The sequence below is a fragment of the Fulmarus glacialis genome, unplaced genomic scaffold, assembly GCF_000690835.1.
Source record: "Fulmarus glacialis isolate BGI_N327 unplaced genomic scaffold, ASM69083v1 scaffold3642, whole genome shotgun sequence".
NCBI classification, from domain to species: domain Eukaryota; kingdom Metazoa; phylum Chordata; class Aves; order Procellariiformes; family Procellariidae; genus Fulmarus; species Fulmarus glacialis.
Window position 1 is genome coordinate 14,940 of NW_009195783.1, and position 26,633 is coordinate 41,572.

Genomic DNA, 26,633 nt, shown 5'->3' on the forward strand with positions numbered 1-26,633 from the left:
TTCCAGGCCACATGCATTAGCTGGGAAAGTGTTTTTTCCAACAGTGATGACTCACCTCAAAAGGAGAATAATAATTTGCCTTTAAAAGAAGTAGGCTTATAAAACTCTAGGTTTGGGAATAAGACTCATCCTTCATTCACCGTAGGAGTCAATGGTAGGATTGAATATCCTACTACAGTATACACCAGTGTATATATACTTGTCTTCTGTCATTGGAGTCCTATATCCCCTGTTTTACAAGTCCTACATAATTGTTCTAGGGCATGAAAAAGCCATAGGCAGAGAATTTGGAGGAGAGGCGTTTTTTCAGAGTTATGGTATCACAGGGAAAGCAACAATAGAGCAAAGCTAATCTTTCCTTTTAACTCATGCTGATTTTCAGAATTGAAAAATTTTTGCAGAAGACCTCCCTGTGGATTTTCTTCATGGTTTGCTATGGATCCTGGTTCTACGTATACACAAGTTTTCTCCTTTCTTTAATATGTGCAATGTATGTTTAATATTTTGTCCCAACTCGCTTTGGTCTTGCACTTTTTTCTTTTTTTTTTTCATTGGAGATTATGTTTGGCTAGTGACGTTGCTGACTGCTGCCCATTCTGGAAAAATATTCAGCTGGAAAAGTCTAATTCCCCAAGTGTTGATTGCCACCATGACAACAGCCAAGCCAATCAGATTTACACCCAGGCCAGCTTTCACCTACAAAAGCAAAATGCATCAGAGCACAATCAATGACATCTTGATCAAAAACAGTTAACATGGAAAAAAGAAGGCAGTAGGGTGTATATATTATGTATACTGACTTATATATAGTGTGATAAATTATGTATACTGATTTCTAGAACCAAAAATAGCACAGTGAGTATTATGTATCAGAGTGTACATTGTGGGAGTATTCAGGAGTGATAGAGGTTGATGCAGCTCATTGGAAAACTGCTCAGTTTGTTACTTGAACTTCTCAGTCAGATAATCATAATGGGGTGTTATACCACACATAGCAGGCTGATAACTACCTGACTTACTGTGGAGCTATGTGATAAAACTAATTTCTCATGCTCTCCTGTGCTTGTCTTAACAGGTCAATGCAAAGGATTGTGTACTCCTGTTCTTTGATAGCTCTTTAGACCGTTACATTAATGAAAAAATAAAGATGAGAATTGTGCATATCCTACGCAGCAGATATGTAGATGTTCTTAACCTGACAGCTCAGTCACAGAACAGCAGTGCAGATCAATATGACTTTATATTAGCACCAGTATTATCATCATTATTATTGGCTGCTGGATATGATCGGGACAAGGTGTTGAGTTTGCATGAAGTGTGGGAGGATATACCCAATCTCAAGACTCACCATATCTTTAATCTGGCAGTGCCCATAACTGAAGACAATGGCGTTTGGAGGATTACCCACTGGCAGCATCACCGCAAATGAGATACACATGGTGACAGGAATCAGGGTGTATAAAGGGTTGATAAGCAGGGTTTCTGACTGGAAGGAGAGAGGAGGAGAGAAATTTCACTTAGCCAATAAAAGCCACTGCTCATAATTAGGGTGAAAGGACCCTCTCTGCTTTTCATGAAGAAAACAAGAGTTCGTTTTTTAGAGTAGGGTAGTGCTATAACTTGGAGCTGGTCATGCTCCAGGGATTTCTCTTGAGCCATTTCGCACTGGATGAGGGTGGAGATTGCTACTATTAGGCCTTCTTTGCTCTTTCCTTCCCCTTGTTCTCTGTGTCATTCTGTGTTGTGTCTTCCAGACCTTAACACTGACTGCCAGTTCAGTCTTCATCCAAGAGAATTCACAACAGGTTGGCATGAAGAACTTACTTCCCTCAGTTGCTGCAGATACTGAGACCATTATGTAAAGTCCTCCTGAATGGTGGTTAAGAAAACTAGATGTTCATGGTCCAAACTTGCATGGCAGGAAGGCAGTAATGATGGAATATTCTTTACAGCGGTCTAAAGAATTGTTCTTCCACTGCAGCCTTTGGTGGTGGTGAAACTTTGCATTTTCGTTTACATTGCTATGGCCTAGTTTTATGTCAGAGGGTAAGGGAAGGGTATTCATAAGGCTAACTTCATTTTGGAGAGGGAAGTGTCTCCAGGTTACTTTTACAGTCAAAAAAGAGAGACTGCCTTAAGATGGCAGTTCAGACTACTAAAAGTAGATTGCTGCTCTAAATTTCTCTTTAGCAGGCTCTCTTTCTGCATGGAACAGAGGTAAATTTGAACTCATAAGCCATGCAAACATTGTTACTTATTTTCATCTGACCGTATCTTCATATTACCTCAGAGGTATTCACATAATGTACTTTGGGACAATCTCATAAAACTGTTATAATAGGGAAACACGACCTGCATTCTGCTTCAGATTACATAAAAGAAAAGAAATAAGACAGTTTTCCGTAACTGCTGTTCCAATATAGAATGAAATTTGTAACTCTTTCCTCTGTCTTTGTCTCCTGATTTTTTTCTGTTCCTTACAAATATCTCTGCTTTCCGTCTTCGATGATAGTATGCTTACCAGATCATCCTCTTTAACACATTTAAATCTGATATAAAATTCACTACTACAGTCTTTTCTTACAAGTAGTGAGTGGGTGACTACTAACTAATAAACAACACATTTAAAATAACACTGATAAGAGTATCAAGCTTTATGTGGACTTCACCTATCTTACTGATTGTGTCGTCACCTTTTCTTGTACTTAAACTATGCATCCCTCAGTGCAGGAGCTATGTTTTCACTTTGTCTGAGAGGTATAGAATAAATTTCTTGGTGCTAAAATATGCTTTTGGCTGCCTGAGTTTATTATTTTTCCTAAGCCCAAGACTGCAGAACAGTAGCTTGGGAACCGAGGCTGGATTTCACGTGAACAGAGTGCCAATATCCTGACGTCCCGAAAAATTCCCATGAGCATGTCAGGAAACAATAGACTAAAAATGTCATTGTTTTTACTCACCATGCTGCATAAAATAGGCAGAAAGATGGTTATGGTTGCTGGATTACTAACAAACTCTGTTACCAGGGACACCAAAATGCAAGCCAGCAGAGTTACAGCCCAGTAGGGAAGGCTGCTCAGGGAGAGCATTTGGCGTCCAATCCATGTAGAGAGGCCAGAGGTCTGGGGAAAGGACAGAAGCGCAAGAATTACTAAATACTAAGTATGTGTGTAGAACAGATTCTTCTCTTTGGGGCAGTTTGCATCAGAGAATCCCACCAGCAAATAAGCAAAGTTTAGGTCAATGCTTTCTTCATTTCCTTTTGTTCAGCAAACTGGATTTCACTGCAGTGCCTAATAAATAGTTGTCCATAGTAACAAAGAGGTACATTTGGCAGTTAATAACATTAAAAAGGCACCAAGGCTGATCTTCCCTCTTTCTTCAGCATGCAAACTGCAGTATTGCAAATTGGTGATGAAGGATTGCACAGTCTGGGTATAATTCATTTTGAGATTAAAATACACAAATTTAGTTGTCTACATGTACAAGTCTATAGGAGAGATAGATGTGTATTCATGAATTATACTGGGTGTAGGTATAGTCAGTAGAGCCTAAAGTATGATTTGTCCAGTCAGTGCTAGGAGCTTGATTCGGTTGCCTGAAGAGGAGCATCCAGTGGCAGCTGAGATGTTCCCCCTCTCTCTGGTTATCTGCTAGTTGAGAAAATGTGAGGTCTCCCTCAGATCCTGTGTCGTGTCTGCCAGCCTTGCAGGAATATCTAGGTATTCTAAAGCATCTGAAATGGCAGATGCTTACACAACTGACTTGAGCCCTAACCATCTTTTTGTTAGCTAGATAGCCGTCCATTGACTGTAGGGAGTAGCAACTAGGTTATGTACAAACTTGAAAGTATCCACATTGTAAATCCAAACTGGGGAGCATACAAAGGGATAAAAGTCCAGGTTTATAATTTTTTTAGGAAGGAGGATAAAAATCTAAATCAGTACCTTGCATCCAGCTGCTAAGGCATAACCTCCTCCAACCAACACTACAATCTCCCAGGGCATGGTCTTCTGGAAGTCCTTCCAGGTAATGATGGGATCCAGTGTGTTAATGTCTGTTGACTTTTCACCATCTCCTATATCAAAATAAAGCAAGTGTGTGACCAGTATTACGTTGGCCTTTTTGCAAAGATCTTCACATTTTCCACACTAGTAGGAATAATGTAATATCCATGGGAGTTATATTGAGAACTATCTGTGAGAGAGGTGAAGACAAAGCACGTAGCCTATTTCTCTGGTTAGCTCGGCCTCAGAATTCCAAATGTCCTGACTTCCCCTTGGCTGCTCTGTTCATGTGAATAGTTATAAACCCCTGTGTTTCATTCCATAGCTTTTTGAGGGATTGTGTGCTCTGTTGTGTATATGCGTGTGCAAATTATCTGTAGACTACAAAGACGGAGTTACAATGGGATTATTTTCTCAAAGAAGGGCATTTTCTCTCTCCAGTAGGCCAGGAAGCTTGATACAGTGCATTTATGCCCCTAGGTTTTATCTGAGGACATAATTTTTTTAGATGCCTGAGTTTTTTCTTGAAGTAGAAACTAAAGTGTGTCATTTTTCCTAAATGCTGCATAATATATGTCAATATTTAAATAAAAAAAAAAAGTATCCGTATACATTTGTGATCTCTGCATAAGGCTCTATGCAGGCAATTCTATTTTCACACAGGACTGCTGAAAGCCCGGCACAGCAAACTGATCAATACCACTGAATGCTACCCAAACGTGAATGTGAAATAACAATCATTGTTATTATCAAGAAGACTGTAAGACGCATTGCGCAAAATTGGAACTTTGTTTGACATTTGCTGACCTCTTTTATGTTTATTTTATGACATTATCAATGATTTCTGCTGTATAAGTGATGACCAAATTGTTTACTAGAGCTTATATTCAGCCGATTTTGCAAACATCTGCATTATAGTTCTCTATATGGAACTCCATCTGAACCTTTCCTAAAACTCAGTCCTAAATTTTGATAACTCTGTTAACACAGAAGAGATGGTGGCCTCAGATTCAAGATCTGTTTGTAATCTGCTGGACAAGACAATAAGAATTAAAGCAATAAAAAAAAAGGGGGCTTGATGTATGAAGGGCTGGTATCAGAGGAGAAACTGAACTGACCTTCCACAATAAAAATCTCTTCTTGGAACATTTTACAGAGAACAGAAAAATGTCATTAAAGGCACTGGAAAATGTGCCAGATCTCTTTCTTGCTGCATCCTCCTCACCTTTTTCCTTTTTTCCAAAACATGGCTTTTTTGCTGGAATCAGGAAAAGGAGAAAACCAAGAAATACAGAGACAGTGGCATCAGTCCGGTAACCTTTCCTAGGAAAGAAACAGTGGGGTTATCATAAAAACACACTAACAGAAACATTTCCGAACAAGGTACATGGCTCCAAGCAAATTGTTGCAGGTGAAGTTGTATTTCCACATCTGAAGTCTTACTAGCAGCCCACTAGAAAAATATGTCTGCATATCAAGGATATAAATTGGATTTTTTCCCATTTATTAAACTGACTCTAGCCAACTTCAATCACTGCTCAACAATTTTTAACATCCTAGTGAAAAAAAGAAATCCCTTTTGGTTTACAAATCTGTTAACTCAGAGGTAGAGAAAAATAGCATGTTTACTAGAAGCAAGAAACAGTAAACACATTCTGGGGAAAAGCCAAACCCAAGTGATCCTTTAGGAATGAACTGTAGATGATTTTAAGGTAAATATTTGAAACTCATTCCGAAAAAGTATTTTGAGGAGTGCCAAACTCCAGAGATCCTCAGGAAATCCCAATACTAGAAATTGTTTTTGTGTCAAAATTAGGATGAAGAATTAAAATAATTTTATGCAGTAGAAACGTAAAGAAAATTTAAGTTCAAATCACTTATTCTTTGATATGCATTGTGTTATAGTTACTTTTAATATAATTTGTTTCAACATTATTTAAAATAAAAGAAAAAATATTTGCTTCAGTCACCATTCTGTGTAATATTTAATTGAAATGGACATTTTCTTGATAAAATTTATCTTCAGAAAAATACACTTTTTGTCAAAAATTATTATTTCAAAATAAAATTGAAAAAAAAAAATTGAATTATAGTTGCAACCTATTCCAGTGACAACTTCTCTATGAATGCACTAAAATGTTTTAACTTCAGAATCTACCCTCCTATTTTTTCACATTTGACATACGCTTATTTTAGTTTCTCTACTTAATTCATTCTTCTTACTGAGAAAGAGTACAATTTGCTGCCATGTGAACAGATGTAGTTTAAAAAGCATTTTTGAATAACAACTTCATTTTTCACCACCTTGTTAAAAACGGCTGACAGTGTTTTAAGGCCAAAAATTATTGCAGAAAGTCAGAAGATGCAAGGCCATATTCCTTTGCAGTTGTTTAGGGAATTTCACTTACTTTTCAAAAAAAGATGACCATCCTGGTACAAAGCCAGGCTCACGAGTAAACCAAAGCAAGGTCATCAGAATGAAGAAAAATCCAGTCACCATCTCAGGATAGCTAGGAATAAAAGCAAGAAAAAAAAAAGCTAGAAATTAAATCCAAGGTTTGTCTGAAAACCCAAAAGCAAATTCCAGAAGAAGTAAGAAACTAGAAATTGGTTCCAAAAAAAGGATAAAAAACATATGGAAAATAGAAAGGAAGATTAGTTTGAATTCTGCATTTGGCTCCCAGCTGAGAACCATCTAAACCCAGTAAAAAATAGGCTAAAAATATCCATCTGTATATTCAATCATTCATGGGCAAGACCTGAACGAAAATATTTATAAATGCTTGTTTTTTATTTGCATTATTATCTGATTAAATGTGTTAGCAAGGTAAAGCTCATGTTACTATTCCACTGTAAACACTTTCTACTGCATTTTTTAAAAATGTAGAAAGCATAAGAGCAAATGACAATGTAAAGTAGCACAGATATTTTAAACACATAGAGTAAATATAAGGTGACTTGAGGATACTGAGTTTTAATTTAGGATAGATTTAAATTAAATATGGTTTCATATTTAGGCGCAGTCTGAACAACAGTCTAGATTCAGAGTTGATCATATTCAGCAAGTTGATGTGTCAACATTTCTGTGAAGAACACAAAAATGTTTTGGGAAGAATGGATTTTATGAGGTATCGTCCCTTCCGAAAAATGAAAATCTTGCAAAATAATCTTTTCAAGAGACATTTCTTGCCACCGTGAATAAAGATTATGGGCAACTGGGAGGGCTGGACATCTCACGGCATGGGAGATTGCTGCAAAGCGTTTGCTAACAGTGAACTTCTATCCACCAAAATAAGTATGTGCCTGAATTGGGAAGGGGGGTCCTTTAATGATTTAGTTCAAAGGTAGAGACAAACCGTGACTCAGGTGACCTTTGGACCCTAGTATAAACCTGAATCTTTCCTTTTCTTTCCTTTTTCTTCAGAAATAAATAAATGAGTAAATAAATGTATGCTTGTAACAAAGTCTTTGATTTTAGTTCATTTTTGCATTTAGATCTATTCCTATCCTGGAAAGGAGGAGAAAGAGCTGACAGCTTAAGAATAATCTACATGAGCCAAAGGAAACATGGAGGGCAATATGAGAGGATGGTCCTGCCTAGAGAGGCAAATTCCTGAGGAAGGCAGGTCTGTTTTACCTAATATTTCCCAGTTTATTATATTCTTCTTGAATTCTTCTCTCTGACATTTCTTCCCGTTTGGTCTTCTTCTTCTTGCTCACAGAACAGGTCTCTTTAAAACTGAGGTAGATAGCACAGTAAAATTAGACAAGGGCACCCAGTGAAAACAAAAAAGTCACAAAAAATAACAACAACAAGGCAAACTGAAAATTCCAATTGCCAGAGGCTGTCTGGAGATGACGTGACTGGGGCAAGGCCTGATGGCAATGGGAAGGGAAATTATTGCATGTGATCTTTGCGTGGTCTCGTTTCCAGATCTTCTGAGAATCAATCCTAGACATAGTAGGAAGGTCCCCAGAGTGCTCAGACTAATACTGGCTGGTATTACTGAGCCATCCCGAGCTGTGGCTGAGCTCTCTTTGCGTAGGCTTCCTCAAAGAGCTGGCAGTGGCCAGATTTTTCTGGTGCCAGGAACTTCCAAAGGCTATGGCTAATTTCTACCATCACATGGAAAGGCTGTGACAGAGGCCAGCTATCAAAAGATTTTTTAGTGGGGGAACGGTATGCTTTCTAGTCGGATCAGGGGTATCCAACACATATGGGGCCCGGTGTGGCTTTTGAGCCCATGTTTGACTTGACTATTCAGGATTCACTGTAAGTAAAGGGGGAAAGCTGTGCTGAGGATCCCAATACCTTTCACGACCTGTCTGCTTCTATCAATACTAGCTGCTTCTAAACCAGGCACAATCAGTGTAGCACCAAATTGCCTCTGTCACAGAGGCCAAGGCAATCAGTCTAGTGTTTTGTCCTGGTGGAAAATGCCTGTACTTCTGCCAGGGACACACAAGCACAAGCACAAGCACATTTCATAGCTGAATATATTTAAACCTGCTATATATTTGTATGAGAATTAGGTGAAGTCCTTAGTTTATTCAAATTGCCCTCATACTATAACAAAACCTGGACATTCTGACTTGAAATTAAGATACTTGCAAGCTCACTTTAACCTTTTCCTTCTCTTATTTCCAGTAGCATTACTTTGCTGTGCTTTGAGCCACAGATCTCTGCTTTTCCGCTCCAGCTGTACCCTCTGTCACACAGAGGTGTGTGGGGTGGGTTGAGAAACCTCTGCAGCTAAGCCAAAATAGGCTGCAGCAGCAGGGACTTCTGTGGCTGAAGTACCATGGGAGCACAATGGCCTGCTTTTATAGTTCCTGATATTTTAATATCTCTTTTGGTATCCTACTACTACATGAGATCCATGCCATAGCACCGGCCAAACCAAGGACTACGACCTCTCTCCATGTATCTGGTTATGGCCAGATTCTCAAAGGAATTTGCGTAGCTCCAGGTACAGGCAGGCCCTGTCTGGTTAACAAAAAATCTTAAAAAGGCTTTTCATTTCACTTGTAAATGGGTACCTATGTGACACTTGTTTTTAGCGCGCTTAGCACTGCCCTGCACTTAAGTATTTAAATTTCCTTGCAAACCTTGCTGTAAGGCTCCAGTAAAATCCACCAGCAGTAATGCAGCTGCAGGAAGAGAAGAGCTCTATGGTTTTTAATGGCCAGTCCTATAGTAACGATTCTACCCTTAGCTCTGCTAATGGCAAAAATCGTTTGGTGGGCCCATTTTACTTCCCCTTTGACCTAGTCTAGAGCCTAAAAAGCAAGTCTGACATGTTGTTCCAACTGGGCCAAGTAAGAATAGATTGATGACACTGGGCTTCCTAGGAGAAGAATATGAACATTATGGGAATTCAGTAAACATTTATGCACAGGCAATAGGCAGCTGTTTCAACATGTTATAAGTGTTTCTAGGCTTACGAGGATGTGAAAGCACAGTATTGTAGCCAAGCTCCTAATATAATATGTTCTTTAATGAACTGCAGTGAATAGGAGTCAGAGATTAAGGAGGCTTGGAATCAACCAGTAGTTCTCAAAAAGTCAATAATGCTTCAGTCTCTGGTATTATTTAGAACAACATTAATCAGCATGAGGTCTCGGATGCAATGTGGAATTTCAATTATATTTATTTTTAAAAAAAAGTAAGTAATTGAGGGTCATGTTAGGGCCTGTTTCCTCTCAATATTGAAAAAAAATAGGACTTACTTTAGCCTTTTAATTTGGAACTACAAGGTTCGGGAGACTGACTGAGAGAAGGACATGGAGCTATTCACCTCTAAATTACTTCTTCAAATCTAGTCAAGGTCAGCAGCAAGCAGAATTCATTATCATTTTGTTCATTGTCTTAGATGAAATAAATTAGTGATGTCAGTTCAGCTTACTTTTAAGAGTAAACTAAATCAAATTAAGGCCACTTTAATTCTGAGTAAATGTGTCTGCACCACAATTTAATGCAGATTAACTAATCCACTCTAAATGCACACATTTAGTCCATTTTCATTAACTTTGCTGAGTGCCTCTACAAAGAGAATACATGGTACAAATGGACTAGGAGACTGAGCCTTGTTCTTATTTTGGGGCTAAGGGACTTACTGGTATCAAGATGTATTCGTCTCTTAGGCTGTGAGTCCTTTTCACTTTAAAGAGAAATATATATGGAGTCTGTTTACCTTTAATTTTAACTGGTCTTACATTAATTTCATTGAGCTGGGGGCAGATCAGAAAAGTGACTTGTTCACTTGCAGTTACTTTTCTATTCATCTTTTAAGCTGTACTTTTCCAAAAGCACTTTTGACAAGATTTTTGGTCCACAATGGGATCCTCATGGTCATGAGAGTCAAAAATTCAGTTGAATGCATCATAAGGATTTCCATTAGCAATACCTAGGCACTTCACTCTCGAGCAGCAATACTGTACACTGCTGTCTATGCAGTGCAGCTAAGCAATTAGATTTCCTCCAGTATTTGTTCTGGCAAGAAGACGGAAGTTGTGCCTTAGTTTTTGTCATTTGCAACTGGAAACATCTTTATGAGACATGTTTTAGAGGAGCCACAGATGCCCTGCTTTCGTAATCCATGCATCTTGAATAACCTGCACTCACTTGCAACCCAAGAACAGCCAATGCATCCAGAACCATGTCAGGACCAACATGATGAGGGAGATGGGGAAACTGAACAAAAACCAGGTTCCAAAATTCACCACTTCAGCATTTGGGTAGTGGCTGTAAAGGAAAAAAAGGAGGCACAAGAAGTTAGAACAGTAAAAAGACAGGCACCTCCAGTATGCATAGATGCACACGCATATATATGTATATATATTTGTCATGGCATGATAGAAAAATTGCATCAATATGTATTTGCAACAGCTGCATTACATGTGCATAGTGAAACCAGTTGCCATTGACCATGCCTGACCAACAGATGAGACATATAGCACTTCACACCTTTAAGACCAGATGGTCTGGATTGTCTAGCGAGCTTCAAAAACCCTTAGAGTTACCAGGAGTGAAATTCTGGCCCTACCTATGATTTTGTTAGAGCTCTTTTTAGTGTCGGTAGACTTAAGAATGATTTCACCCAGAATCTCTTTGTATGTCTTATCATGGACCACACAAATAATCACTATAGTCTGCTGGGCTCTGACAAAGATGTCCGATATGTGCATTTGGTGGAACTGTCATAGCAGCAAGATGTTTGGAAATTCTGTAAAATCCAAATCCTTGGGTTAAGGATGTCTTCCGAAATTAGTTTTCTTTGCTACCACCATTTCAGAGAGAGAGAAATGAAGGATACCATGGCAGCAGTGGCAGCAGTAGATGATCAGAATCAGGTTCGAGCTTGGACGCATATCTGTCTTCTGACAGAGGTAACATTCATGTCTTTGAGAGCCCTGGGCATATATGATAAATGAAATACTTACCTGATCAGAGAGCTGCTTCCCAACTTCTCTGAAGCAAATATGTAAGGCCACATTTCTAAGTTTATTTATTTTTGCACTACATGTTGAGCAGCCCAAGTACTGCTAGTGATGCCTCTAGGTTCACTATAAGAACTTACTTTCTAAGAACCCATAGAACAACTTGAAGCGGATTTTATGACATTTCTTCTTTTGTGAGTATTTCTCTTTGTCTTCTTTGCTATATCTTCATGGCTTTACTGTTTACTTTTCCAGGATGCCTGCTGCCTTCATGATAATCAGTTTGTAAAATCAAAAGAAGTTGCTGAAGAAACTTAAATGTTACCACATGCTGAGGAATTTTTATTTTGCATGGGAGAAAGACATGGATATGTATTAACTTAAGCTCCCCCTTTCAACCATTAACCTTTAGTAATGGAAACAAAATTGCCTTCAGAGAGACTGTCTTACAAGGGTGCCTTGAGGTAGTAAATAACCCATGGGGAAAGCCACAAAGATGATAATGACCCAACTGCCATTCTCACACAACCACAATATCACTTACTTGTTGAAGTGCTCTAAGAATATGAGGCTAGTGGACGTCCCTATGATGGTTGTCAGTCCTCCAATGGTTGCCGCGTAGGAGATACTCAGTGAGAGGCATTTACAGACCATGTGGTCATGTCTGGTCTGATACCGGTACTTAGTGCTCAGGCCCAGTTCTGAGGGCTTAGGAGGAAGGACAAGTATCTGAGCCTGTGAGGGGATACATTCACCAAAGAAAGCAGGTGATCAGAACAGCAGCCCAACTTGCTCTAATGCCATGGTGATACTGGTCCCAGAGAAACAACAGATTTATGTAAGAGGGGGCAGGTTTTCTTCTCGGGGATTAACTGGGATCAGAACTGGGGGACCTGAAATTGCCTGGTCTGTGGCAGAAATGTAGGACGAACAGTAATCAGACTTCTGGCTATGGTTTGGGCCAGCTCCAGTTCTGACTGGAATCTCAGCGGATACCGAGAGCCCTTGTGGGCTGCAGGGGTGGGATGCCAGCACTGCAGCAGCAAGGCTTATGAGCAGCCACCAGACAAATGCTTGGTGGACTTTTTGCACTTATACAAGCTCAGGGCCTCTAATTAGGAACGGAGTGCTAGGGGTCTCAGAAACGGCATGAAAAAGGCTGGGCAATGGGAATATGGAAGAAAAAGCTGTAGGAAAATATTGCTGCAAAAGAAGCTTTTTTAGCAGTGACAGGAAAGTCTCCATGTTGGTTAATCAAGTTCTTGTACTGGAAAAAAAGGTACAGTACTTCAAGGCACTTTGTGTGCAACCCAAGGCTGTAATTTAGGATCAGGAAAAAAGCAGCAAGTGGTTTAGATAGATTTGTTAAATTTATTAATTTGGATTGGGGTTTATGTAGTAAAACCAGTCATGCTATAGGTTCATCATCATCGTGAGGGTACCCTGGCAAAAATCCCTGTAGGTTAAAAGTGAAGTGAGTATATTTCTTACAAAATAACCACTGAATGTGTATGGGAAATGGGTATAAGAGGAAAGTAAGTATCAAGAGCAGCGCATTAGCCTTTTTTGGAAACATACGCTCAGATTCTTTTGAACTGTGAATGCAAATTCATGTGTTGATTTTAGCCTAATCTTTCCTGGACATCAACTTATGCCATTAAGATGCTACGTAATTGTAGTCCAAACAGCAACCACTTCTTGGATACATTTAAGAGAAGTAGAAATACTGGAATGGACTGATGTAATGGAGGATTTTGAGGGCGGATATTTGGCAAGACAAAAAGGAGGTGGGTACTAAGACCACCTAATGAACTGGCTGAACAGTTAAATGGTCCATGCCTGCTGCTGGTTTAGTTCTGAGTAGGATATTGTGTGTCAGGGATTGTTATTTTTGAGTTGGGCTATTTTCCAGGGAAGCTTTGCAAAAATAAAGTGGGTAGAACAGTCAAATAAGAAGGGAAACTTGTGATCACATTACTGAATGTAAAGCTAAATGAATTGTACTAGACATTGCAGGAGGGTCTTCTGAAAATACCTGTGCTGGGGGCGTCTAAATGGGAGTAAGAACTAGCAAAGGGCCAAGCCACAACTGCTGTAAGATGATGGAGAACAATTCCATGTAACAGCTTACAAGGAACAAATATGAAACAGTGGGGAGCAAGTGATGTTCACGTCTGTCTTTTCGCTCACCCCCCAGGTCTAACATCTCCTTACCTGAGGTAGGTGCTGCCCATTGCTCTTAGAATTCATCGTTCCAATAGGGTTGGCTATCATGTGCACACCATTCATACTCTGTAGGGAGGCAAATGCCTTTGGATTAGCCTTTCTTCTGTTCCTAAATGTTCCTAAGGGGCACTTAGATTAGAATTGATGATGCTTTGTAAAGATCATGGGTAGTGGGCTTTTGAAAAAAAAAAAAAAAAGAAACCCACTAAAATTTCAGCTGTAAACTTTATACTGGAAAAAAAAAAAAAAGATTTAAAAAAACCCAACAACCTGATTTTATTTTAAAGTGATATTAAAAATCAGGTTATAATAAGTTCAGGTCTTCTTCCTCTGCCATGTAGGAGAATCTAACAGATCCCTTGCTAGAGGCTATGACTTTCTGATAGTGTAGGTTGTTCTAGTAACTGAGGTGTCTCAGCTGCAGAAGCTGGCAATACCTAGACAATAAAAGATCATATCTGAACTTGCTAGAAACCATATGTAATTGTTAGTTTGCTGACTGGATCTCAGGATCTCCAGCAATAAGTACAACAAACACTACAGAGCTAATGTTCCCCAACTTAATTTGGGCTGACAGGTTAAATACAAAGCAGGACATTCTGCAATACGTATTCTCTGCCAACAACCACTACTTGTTTGAAATAAAGGAAACAGCAGTTTGTTGCAGAGCTGTGTGGACTCTGCACTGATGGTTCCTGCATTAGAAAACAGTGTAGCTCAGAAGATACTACCTATGACAATACCTTTGAGTGCATCAAGGAGCTGAAGTCAGTAGTAGTAGCACTAAAAACAAAGAAAGGAAAATATACTTTAAAAATGCCTGTTCACCTAGCTCCCTCAAAAGGCACACATCATGGGTAGGAGGGGCAACATGTGCGGGAGAACTAGTGCCTACTGAAATGGTGAAGCATACCATTTATTTGTGTCTATCTCTTACGTAGTATCTTGGCCAGATACTTAAGAGTCATCATTATGTTTCACATCTATATCTGTGTAGCAGTGGGGTTCCACCTCCATGAAAGAAAAAATATGTGTTCTAGGTAGTATATACCCTGTTCTAGGAATGGACTCCATTCACAGTGGAGTGAATCACCAGGCAATCCAGTGCTACCACTGTCTTATTTTACTCAAGTTCTTCCTCCACCAATGTCTCCAATGCTGTTTCTGAGCACCTACCTGTACCACTTTAAAGCTTTCACTAAAATCTGTCCTGTGTGGCATGTGGACCATGCAAACAATCCACTGAACTTTTACTTTGACATTGAAAACAGATTTAATTCCAGAAGATGTGCTACTTTTCTTTTCCCATCAAATTTCAAGCTCTTTTTTAAGTAATACCATTTTAATAATAGTTCTGTTATGAAATAACCCACACATACTCTTCTGTAGGGCTTAAAGGGATTAATGGCACAATGCCAGACTGAAGATTTGATTCTATACTGCACAGAAAATATGGCTGGGATAAAAAGAGATTAAGACGGGGGGAATATTGGAGAACCCATTAGTCTCCAGACTAATGCGAAGACTATCTAAATCTTGCAAGTTAACGTAAAGTCATCACCATGTGCTGTTTGAATGATTACGTTTGTTTTAAAGTAAATTTTTAAAGGTGTAACAAGAACTTGTTTCTCTTTTATTTTGAACAATTTTGAACAAAATAGAAGGAGCTCAAGACGGGATTGTGCAATTTATTCTTACACCTTGTAAGAACACGCTTCTCAGGATTTAGCCTATAACATAGGTTTAGGACAATGACTTTGTATATTCTCTTGAGTATCTTGAAATGCTGGTTAATTTGGTAATTTATCAAAGAAATTAGTCCTTTGATTTGCCCTTTTCACCTTACTAGATTTTACCTCAAATGATTTTACCTGGTTGAAACTGTTAGTGTTTCAAACTTCTGAAGAACTTTGTCTATATTAAAAGAAATATTTTACATTTTGGGGGGGGAGGAGGGGTGTTTTTTGTGGGTATCACCCCATCTCCCCCTGCCTCTCATCTCTCTCTTGAATGTTCTTGACAGTTCAGGCTTTCCTTAGGAATCCTCTGTAAGTGTTTTCCCTCCAGATATGTCCTGTGGGCACTCCATACTGTGCTTGGATCCTCTCCATCACTGTTCCTTCAGGGGAACAGAAATAAAAATATGTGGACAGCACTCTCTAATACAGCACAAATACAGACTTCAAAAGAAGATCTTTCACATCCTGAGAAACATTTTCCTTCTTTCTAAAATGGCCATAGTGTTAAAAAAGAAATGAATCCTGGGAAGCTTTGGTGAGATCCAGACCATTACATTAATCCCGTTTCTCATATAAGCATTCCTTGTCAGTCACATCTAAAACATTCCCTTGTAAGCTTCTGCTTGCCCTTCCTGCCTCTACTCCTAGGTTCATCTCATTGCAACCTGTGTAGGGCTCAAATCTCCAGTCGTGATGTACAAGGTTCATTCTTACTCCTCATTGATGAAGATAAGCTCCAGTGAAGGTTGGCCATGCTTTTCGCTGAGACCTGCAATGAAGGAAGAGAAAGCAGCCCATGGGGTAAGAACTGAGCTGAGCCCCTGGGCCACACCACTGAACATGGAGAAGCTACTGCAAACAAAAGCTCCTCTGAACCCTCTCAGCTATTCTGTGACCCTTATGCAGCATTTTATTGTGTCATATTGTCCTGATCATGTGCCTCTGGCAATTAAAAGACTATCATACCTACGTATAATAGGCAATGTTAGATGACATCATTTTCAGTCTGGAATCTGTGAATTGAAAGAAAAGAGAGATTCTTTTCTTCCCAAACCTTTTATTTCTGGGAAGGAATGAACAAAATTAACTTAGAGCTCTTACAAATATTTTTTTTGTGGCACCTGCTCTGACCTGGGCAGGGGGTAGGGCAAGGGGTAGAATGGGCAAGCGTGGGATTGTCACAGAGCACACTTTTGGGCCTCTTCCACGTTTCTTTGACTTTCTTCTCAGAGGTTTCCTTCCAACCCTGTAAAATCCTATGACCTAAGAGCTTATGACACACAAACTCCAGTACATGCCCTAATTCAACATAAATAGTTTCCCAACTCCAGTTCTCCCATCACAACTTGAAACTTTCTTTTATTTTTTTGAATGAAATATCAGAGTACAAAAAGAAAGAGTATGGACCAACGACTTTGGCAGTACAAGTCAGACAGCTCTGACTTCGATAGAATTCGAATAATGTGTATCAACAAGTCTGGTCACTGACAAACAAATGAGAAAAGAATGGCCAATATTGACAAATACCTATTGGCTCGTTTTCTTCAATAATGGTGCTGCCTGCAGTACTGATGACCTCGTGCTCCTCCTCAGCATTCACTAGCTCCTGGAGCACTGCCTCCACGATTGGCATCACCATGGCTGTGGTGGATGTGTTGGAAAGCCACATGGAGAGCACCGTGGTGCAACACATAAAGCAAAGAAGCAACCTGGAGTACAACACAGGGAAACCTTGCTGCTGTGCACAGATAAAATGCTGCCCTGTGCTGAGAACTGTCATAAGACAATGTATCATTGGAAGCTGTTTGCTGCGCCACATGGAAATCAGCATGTGACATGAGAAACAGTGATTTTCAGCATATCCAGGATTTAAGCATCCTTTTGTGTTTGCTAAACAACAGGCAAAGAAGGAACAGAGAGACTAAAATCAGTATGAGTAAAAAATAGAAAGCAAAGGGACAACAAGCCAAGGAATAGGAGGTGGTGGAAAGAGCATGAGAAAATTTGTAAGCTTTCGAACTCTGAAAGGAAAGGTGGGTAGGAAAAAGAGCCCCAAACCAAGCTAGCTTTTGCCCATGGATGGGAAAGTCAGAGTTGTTATTTGCTCTTTCAGGGTGCTGCTGTCAGCTTCAGACTACCCTGAAGTCAAAGGTTCACTCACATCCCTGGCTTTGCTCCAGCCATCATGACCATACGCAGGGCGATTCGCTTGTGGAGATTCCACTTTTCTACAGAAGCTGCCACACAAATCACACCCATGAGGAGCAAAGTTGTGTTCTTGAAATATTCAGCAGCCACCTGCATTAAGGGCAAGGGGGAAATAGTCAGTTAAAAAAGCAGCAGCTACCCTACACAGAGAGCTACCCTACACGCTGAATGAGAAGAAGTATGGTATTGTGGATTTTTTCCCCTTAGAGAAAGAATGACAGGGAGCTGGAGAAAAAGAATAATTCATAAGTCAAAACGTTCTCTTTAATCTCTTTCATGTTGTGTTTACAAATAACAAGTCTCTATACCACTTGTTAGTAGGTTTCTCAGCTTTGAAGAGATCAAGAGAAATTTTACTTCTTTGAGCAGGATGTTCACTGCCTGCAGTTAATCATACTCAGCTAGGCCCAGACTGAAACAGCCACGGACAAACCTCTGCACTGAAGGCAGCTAATTCATGTGCTTCATCTGCTTTTGCATTCTGGAGAAGTCGTTGTCTGTCTCGTTCGTATTTCTTATGTCTTATTCAACTGTTGGGCAAAATGTGGCACCCCTAGAACCTACAGCTTCAGGAAAAGTCCTTTGGGACATACTCTCTGCACACAATAAAGAAAGGTTGGGATATTGCTGTGATGATCCACAAACCCTGTGCCAGAACTTTTCACAATGGAAATCCATCTCCATTGTATCAGGAAAATAGGGCAAAGTTTCAAAAAAGAGAACTTTAACTTAAAGGGGATGAGCAAAAATCATCAGCTGGCTCGGGAAAAAATTCAGAGACCATGCATGGTCCTCCAAAGCAGCATTCTTGAATGTGTGGCTTGCTAAGGTATGAGATGTTCTGTGAAGTGACTGCAAAAATAACAAATGAAGCAAACCAAAACATTCACACACACACACTCTCTCTCTCTTGTGTGAAAGCAAACACAATGGGAGAAAATAAAATTTATAAACAGATGCTTGGAGTCTAGCTAAATGTTTCACTCATTCTGACGCAATCCTTCCCAAGCTGTTGCTGGAATAATTTTCCAAAAACATAGTTTATTCGGTTTAAAACTATTCCTCTAACTAAATGTAGGTGCCAGCATTTTAAAACAATTAAAATCAGTAGAAGCAGTATTTTTTCCATTGTCCTCAGTTATACTGATGCTCCTTCATAAAAGTGCAAGAATGACACTAATGTTATTTTGTGAAAGCTGCAGCAAGCTAAGTATTTAATTATATTTATTTAACAAATCCCCATGGTGACCTGAATAGACTTGGCCATCATAGTTGTGTGCCAGAACTTTTAAATATCACTTTTTTGGCTTTCTTCCACTGGTTTCTTTCTCATTAACTTTCTTTATTTTCCTGCTACCTTGTTAAAAAAGATCTTGAACTGAATGAAAGGAATCCATCAAGCCAGCAGCACAAAGAATCTGTTGTTTTCCTTTATTCCTTTCACAGTCATTTTGGAGAAACAAGTGAATACTAATATTCTTATAAATACACACGTACACGTATACGACACACTGGCTCATGTTCTTAAGCCCCTGTGAGTTATTTGTAGCTTAAACTGCTAGGCAAGAGCCCTGGGTTTCTATGGCACTCCAGAACAGCAGACTGGAAATACTGCAGCATCATCAGAGTTGGTTTTTTTACAATACAGGGGTTTATTTCTTTTCCTAAAGCAAATAATACTTTCTCTGCAGTAATCCCACCGTCATTTAATTTGATATTACATTGAATTTCTGTCAGTCTGCCCTTAAATTTTCCTTCTCCAATATGCTGCAGAATTTTGTAATGAAAATGCGTAACTACTTTACCTTTATGTTAGGAAAAAAAATCCTGAAAATATTTAACTGTGTTGGTATGGAAATGTACCTGATTATATTACACAGTTGTTACACCATTGGGAGGAATAAGGCAGGTCATAAAACTCTTGGTTCATGCTTGACTCCATCCATTTATGGGCATGCCCAGTGCCAGACTGTGTTAGAAATTCAACAATTTTATGGTTGCTATATATTCTTCTGTGTTCTTATCTGTATTTCTAGTCCTTATAAATCAAGAGTGATGCCCTCTCACCCCCAAAGAAGAGAGAGAAAAAAGCAGGAAAAAAGAAGCTGTAGATGAAATAAAATAAATTCTTGGTATATGATGAAAGAAAACAACATTCACTAAAAACTCAAGTAAGCAAATTCAGAACTGATCAAAGAGATTTTTTTGTACATCTACTCCTTTACCCTAGAACTCATGGCTACAAGGCAGCACTAAGGTTACAGATTGGAAAAAGGACTAGACATTCACCTGGATAAGAAAATTCTCTAGTCTTATACAGAAAATGGTAACTGTATAGGCATATTTATTATAGATGATATACATAATCTATAATAAATATAATAGTAAATATAATTGGAAGGAAACTTTACAGTTTATCCCATAACTGCTGTTTACATGGTTTTGGAGGAGGGGAATGGTGGGATCCTTTGATGCAATAGGTTTTGGGAATTGTTGGTGATGCAGTAGCTGACAGGACAAACACCTCTTGGCTAATATAGCCATTCCTATATCTATTTTCAGTAGAAGAAAGAGCTGGTTGGCCCAAGTTACACATTACAAGATGTACACTTCTTCCTCCCACACCTCTTAGTCTTGCTAGTCCACTAAGATTAGTTTTATTCAAATGATTAACCGAGAGTAAGAAGATTAAATGATAAAAAGGTGCACACTGGTCTGACCTCACTGGACTTCATGACTCCAAAAAGTGGGTATAGGAAAGCAGGAACTAAGGCTGCTGCACCAAGAGGTACTGCTTCAGAGACCCAGTATACAGCCGTCACGACCAGCACGTAGGCACATGAGGCTTCCTGTAGGGAGAAAGCATGGAGGTTACATGTTGCTGCCACACCACCTGCTGTGGAAGCCTTTGTGAACATGTTCATAGGACTCATCAGACTCAACAAGGACTCCATAAGGACCTCCTAAGGCATAGCTGTTTGGGTCTGGATCTAGGCTACCATCGAAAAGGCCAGCTCGAAGATGATGCTAATGAAAGCTTTTGCACATAAGCTGGGGCAAAACATTGGGATAAATGTATTTGTCAGCAAAATAATGGTTCCAAGTACATTTACAGATTTGTTTGGATTTCATAGTCCAATATTTACCAAACGTTCAACCATGACTGCTCAGATTGGGCTGGTGGAGCTGGTATTTCTACACAGCTATCTCTCCAATATTGGACAAGAACAGGAACCTGTAGTTTTCAGGATCAGATGAGAACGTTCACATTTGTCATAGCATGGATAAAACCACATTGTGGCTCTTTTGGGAAATGCTCTGAAAGATTGTTTTTTTTAAACAGTGTGCAAACCTACATTTTTTGTCAGTTGATTTTATTTTCTCAGGTGATTTCTACAGACCTTTGGGAGAATACCACAGACACGAAGAGCTTAGAGGCAATGGGTAACAGAGTTAATGAAACAAATTTGCTGCTGTCCAAGGTTCTGGTAAAGAAAGCCACGACAACGTCGTGCTGAGCATTCATGAAGAGCTGTTGTATGATGGAGAAAGGTGCTATCTGCTGAATATTTTTACATGAAAACACAGCTAGTCCAGAAAGTATTCTGGTCCATTTTTTAGATAGCTATGTCTTTATTTATGGCATTCAGTGGAGTTCTCCTTAGGCTCAGTTATGCTTAGAAACCTGGGGATATTTCCTGCTAATAATTCAGAAATTACCCTCAGGAAAATGTTTTTCCTTTCCTTTTCTCAAATTTGAGCCAAGATCCTATACTGGGTCTAACTGGCAGTTCTGTGGAAGCTAGTAGGTCTGCACTGATTTACATCAGCCATAAATCTACCTGTTCTTCATTGTTCACTGGATGTTCTGTATGAACTTATCAAGCTGTATGGATTCACAGCTCATGATGGCTATTATTTAGAAAATTCACTGTTCACAAATACTATTTGAGTGTGTTAAAATATCATTTCATTACTTTTGTTTCCTGACCGGATGATTCCCAAATTAAGCAGCTTTCAAGAAGTCACACAAGCAATTTGCACAGATCCTTGTGCAAATCAATGAGCGTATATGACACTTCATCATTTTTGCTATCAGTTTTGTGATGGTAAAGTTTAAAGTAAGACTATACAGGGATATGGATTCCCTGGAATGAATCAATAGCTTGTATTTAAATTCATGTTTATACATGTCCTTTTTACATTACCCCTAACAAAGAGCCATGTTCAGCTGTTCCTCTTTTTTAGTACAGCGTATAGTAATAACAGGCAGAACACAGCCCAGAGAAAAAGTTAAAATAGATTGCTATGTGTCATTTCCTTTACTGCTTAAAAAGTGCAGCCAAGCTTACTCAGAATCTTGGGTTTAAATTAGCTACCAGACTTTGTTCTGACTCCTATTTCAGAAAAGTGTAACATTAAAAATTCTGATTCAAGTGAGCAGGGCCACCATAATATCTGAAACAAGGTTATTCAAAGAAATAATTTCTTTGAATCAGATACACTCCAATTACTTTAGAGACTATAAAGAGTATCTGAAAGGCTATTGGAGAAATTTCACTCTGGATTGTTCCTTTATGGATGGACAAGCACATTTGAACTTCTGAACCATATAGAAACATGCATATTTGTTTCTCTTCCTTAACTATTATAGAAGAGTGTTTTAGGTTTTAAGCTCTCCAATACAGGTTTCACTGGTCCTTTATGTTCAGGTCCTTCAGCAAAATATTACAATAAAAGATTCTATTGCAGTTGTAGCTTCATTGCTACCAAGAAAAAAACAATAAGAGAGGATAGAGAAGGTTGGCTCAGAATGGATGAGATCAGAGGGGGTTTTTTTTAATATTCAGGGATTATGGAGCATGCATTTTATGAAATGGAATTGCTATGCTGTTTGAAACTCCAAAGACTGGTGTTCAGTTTGTAACAACTTCAAGTGATCAGTAAAAAATGAAACAAATAACTTGGACTTAAAAATGGAAATAATTTAAAAAGTCAGATAACAAGCATTAGAGATTTTTAGTAATTTCTACTAGGAAGACAAAACTATTTTAGATGAGAGTCACAGAGCTGATGGATTGGCTCATAAACATTAGCCAGCTTGCTGCTCAGTCACCTTTAACTACATTATACTTCATGGTTAATATTCCATAGAGAGCAGAGCATAGGGACATTTCTGTGACCTAGTTACTATTTGACACATTTTTTATTTTTAACTCAATAGTTTCTGCTAAAAAACTACTATGTTTGCATGGGCTCTGTATGACATCCGGCAGTTGTCTGAGGAGAAAAGTGCCTTTTAATGAAAAAACATTGATTTTTATTTTAAAGTGGTACAGATGTAAGATCCGAGATATATGTTTTGCCAAAATTCATAAAATTAATGTCATCCTAACCTGATTCCAAACTATTTTCTCACTCCAGAAATATACTCTTCTTCATTTTCTTTGAGCATAGTTTGTTATTTTCTATTGCTCCTCTGTGTGTAGCAATAAAGTAGACTGATAGTGGAAATGGTATAGGACAAACTCTATCAAAACCTAGCTGGGATGGGCACTGAGTCTTTGTGTTTCCTATACACTAGGATGTAATCAGTTTACAAACAAAACTAAAATAAAGCACATTTTTAAATGGTATATAACTGGGTAGCAAATACTAGGAAAGCCAAGTCTGATAATCTCCACTAAAAACTTAATCAGCTTGTCTAGCAACTTTCTCTATTTATTTTCTCAGTGCTTTAAACCAGCTCATTTCCAAGAGAAGCCATATTAATGTCTTGTATTTATTTGAACTGAATTTATATATTTAATTAATGGTTACCAGAGCTACTAAGTACTGGACTGAAGTAGTGGCTCTATGATTTTAACTGTTTCACCCTTCTCACTTCTTGTTGTACAGCTGAAAATTACTGTTAAGCCCACCTCAGGGCTTGAAGCAGGGAATAAGAAAACATGTGATGGTTGGAGGGACTGCCACCTATCTTTAGTCAGTCCCTTAGGGGAAAAGAAAAGAGGAGCTGAAAGGACGCCATGGCTAAAAATTCCACAATAAGGGTCATGCATAAAACTTTTGCAACTAAAACATCTGAGGATCTCAGAGTGATTAAAAAGAAGAATAAACTCTGTGTTGGAGATTTTCCCACTTAAGGGTGTTCATTGCATATCTTGCATGCAGGCGTGTGGTTAAGCTGTGCAAAGAAGAGGTAGTCTAGCCTCTGGACTACTATCTTTGAGCTGATGGGATCATACTATAATTCCCTCCCTTCAGCTTGTGTAAATAAAAACAAAGGTGAACGAAAGTGTGCCTTCCATGGCTGTTCAGAGCATGTTCTGTGCTTTACGGTCCATTCTGCTGATTTGGCATGTCAAGGTGTCAACACCACCTGATGCCGCAGGTCTCACAGCTTACAGCAACTCTTGCTGACTTTTGAGGAGCCATCCATGTGTCCTTGATTGGGTTCAGTGTGGCCACAGGATCAGTGGTCATAGGAGACCCTGCCCACAACTGACTGAATTCATGTGGCTTGCTTTATGGTATCACCGGTGGCTTTATGAAAAAAAGTGGATAAAGATGAAAAAAAAGAGGCAAAAATGCTCCCATGTCACTGTTAACAACGAAGGAAATAAGGGCAGAATGAAAAAGACTCACAGTTTGTAAAGCACACAATGTTTTTTTCTGTATGTGTCATGACCTGAAAAGCCCTTATGCATGTCCGAAACCTGCTGTACAAGTCATAGGTCAGGTATAAATTTTGGAAAGGGAAGAAGAATTCAAGCAAATTTGCTCGGGTTTATTTTTTACCCAACTATTTCTTGTCACAAAATAATAGAAAAGAAGCTGTGGACATTATTCCCATAAGCCATATCTACAAACAGTTCTGAGTCCTCGTGCTCCCTTTGATCACTCTTGCCACTGCACATGTAATGCTTCTTTGACATTTCCAGAGTTGTGCTGATATCATCAAAGAAGTTGCAAGCTGATTCCCTGCAGAAATGCAAATATAAACCACCTGGTAATTCTGATCTCTATAAGAAAGACAGAAAACTCATATAATTGTCTGATAAATGAAAATATAAGTAAGTCAGCAGGTGACAAATTTAATCTTCAGGTTTAGGAAGTAATCATAGTCAATGGATTGTAACAAAGTAAGTACTACACTAAACCACTTGAATGGTGTATTGTCAACTGAGTTTATTTGGTGTAGATGTTTTCTTAATAGCATTATAAACATTTTTCCAACTCTGGGTCAGATTCACGGCTATACTTCACCATCTGTGGTCATTCATGTATAAATAAGGTGGGTGTAAAACATCATCTGATGGCTTTTCATATCACTTTGCAGTAAGGCAACACCATGAGTAATAGCACAGAGGAGCTTGTACTGTATAATACCAATTCTTGCATCAATATTGTCAGTGAACTACTGTTTCAGCACCCGTACGATGCTATTACAATTCCCTTGGTTATTAAAGAGTTTCCTTATTGCATCCTGTGCCTCTGAATCTGGTAGGGAGCAAATATGAGTGACAAAGTTTAGTGCGGTGAATCTCATGTTTCCTAGGAGAGGTTCTCAAGGGCAAGAGAGCAACATGTCAGGGAGTATCTGTTCTTATGTTGCCCTTCCAGTGACATTGGGGGACATTAAACCCTTTTTTAAAACAAGCCTCTGTGAAATGGTGAGCCCTGCTGTTCTCTGAAGGAGCATGATTGTGCTCCTTCATTCCCTCTCTCTCGAGAGAAGAGATGGAAAACTACTATAAGAGGGCAGCCGAGATATACATTGAAGTTCAGAGCAGGAAAACTATTCAAAGTGCAACATACGCTTCAGTGGTGTAGGAACATTTCCTTTCTATTAATCCTGTTTTTCTTTCCAAACAAAATACTACAGTTTTATTTTTGAAAACTGCTATACCATTTCTAATCCTTTGCATTTCTATTTGATAAAGTAGTAGTATTCATAAATCTTCTGGAAGGAAGAATTAATCTTTAGCAGGGTAGAGGAAGGAATGGAAATTGCTGAACTATTTGCCCAGATTTATGCCTAGCACTATGGAAGCACCAGCTGCAGAATTTTTAATACATTGCAAATTTTGATACGTTAAACATCACCATCTCTATAAGGTAGGAAAACATTGGGGGTTTATGGTTTACAACTGCAGAGACATGCACAGAGAAGAGTTAACCACATAGCCAAGGCTACTCAGGAGCTCCAAAAGAGTGTCAGGAATGCAGCTGCATTCGCTCCCATTCCCTGGTCTGCGTGTTAAGCACAGACTATTCCCTCCTTTGTATTGTTGAGTATGTCTCTGAGCCATCATTTATTAGCCACTTCCAGAGCTGCAATGTTTCAGTAGAGGTGCCTACAACTGCTTTAGGATAATGGATGCCATATACGGTCCTACATGTCTATCACCGAGTCTTAGCTCCTGCCTCACTTGAATTGCTGTCCTATAAACCCACACTAAATTGAAAGTCCCTCCATGCATACTTATTAAAAACTAAAGACACTAAAAGTATTCCTTTTAAAGGAACTTTATTGGGTATGTTTATTCTATTCCCCCTTCTACACACACATTATTGTAGAAAAAGAAGAGATACAGTATTTCTGCTTTAAAATAGTGCTTTACTAGCTTCACCAGGTTCGTCAGCTCTGCTTGTGACATGACTCGAGGTAGCTCTAGTTCTTACTGTGATGACTTCTCTCTGACCTTCCCAGTCCTTTAAATTTGAGTCCTTGATTTTTCCAAGAGCAATGCTTATCTAGGTCTTTGCCTTTCTTTTTGCACACTGCAGACTTATCCAGCATGACTACCTACTGCACTCAGAGGCTTTGTTAAAAAGAAAATGAAAATGTACTTACACTGCTGGGGTATAAGAGTGGCAGAGGAAGCAGCAGAAGTGGAATGACAACAACGAGCAAGAGATTTCTGGATCGGAGAATCTCCTTCATCATTGCCATAGTCTTTTACTTTCTGGTGGCTTTCTTCTCCTTGGGTTTCTTCGGTTCCTCAGA

The 26,633-nt window shown here is 39.0% G+C and overlaps 1 protein-coding gene across 1 annotated transcript; it reads right to left on the reverse strand.

Annotated features, from left to right (window-relative positions):
• Positions 1 to 558: 558 nt before the first annotated feature.
• On the reverse strand, positions 559 to 26,579 carry SLC13A4 (solute carrier family 13 (sodium/sulfate symporter), member 4). The gene is made up of 16 exons (XM_009588193.1): positions 26,481 to 26,579; positions 20,341 to 20,469; positions 17,574 to 17,710; positions 16,940 to 17,121; positions 16,127 to 16,181; positions 14,417 to 14,456; positions 13,662 to 13,739; positions 11,992 to 12,182; positions 10,633 to 10,752; positions 7,645 to 7,746; positions 6,416 to 6,517; positions 5,233 to 5,330; positions 3,948 to 4,078; positions 2,961 to 3,122; positions 1,349 to 1,486; positions 559 to 696 (listed from the first exon to the last, which is right to left on the reverse strand). The coding sequence occupies exons 1-16, from the start codon at positions 26,577 to 26,579 to the stop codon at positions 559 to 561; spliced, it is 1,902 nt and encodes a 633-aa protein (XP_009586488.1).
• Between the last annotated feature and the right edge of the window lie 54 nt (positions 26,580 to 26,633).

Bases quoted from the DNA above. Each gene is read 5' to 3' on its own strand.
- SLC13A4 (XM_009588193.1), bottom strand. From the start codon at position 26,579: ATGGCAATGATGAAGGAGATTCTCCGATCCAGAAATCTCTTGCTCGTT. The intron at 17,711-20,340 runs GTCAGACCAGTG...CCCTTAATGCAG, and splicing joins GAGTCATGAAGTCCAGTGAG to GTGGCTGCTGAATATTTCAA. The intron at 7,747-10,632 runs GTGAGTGCAGGT...TATCTACCTCAG, and splicing joins TGGCTGTTCTTGGGTTGCAA to TTTTAAAGAGACCTGTTCTG.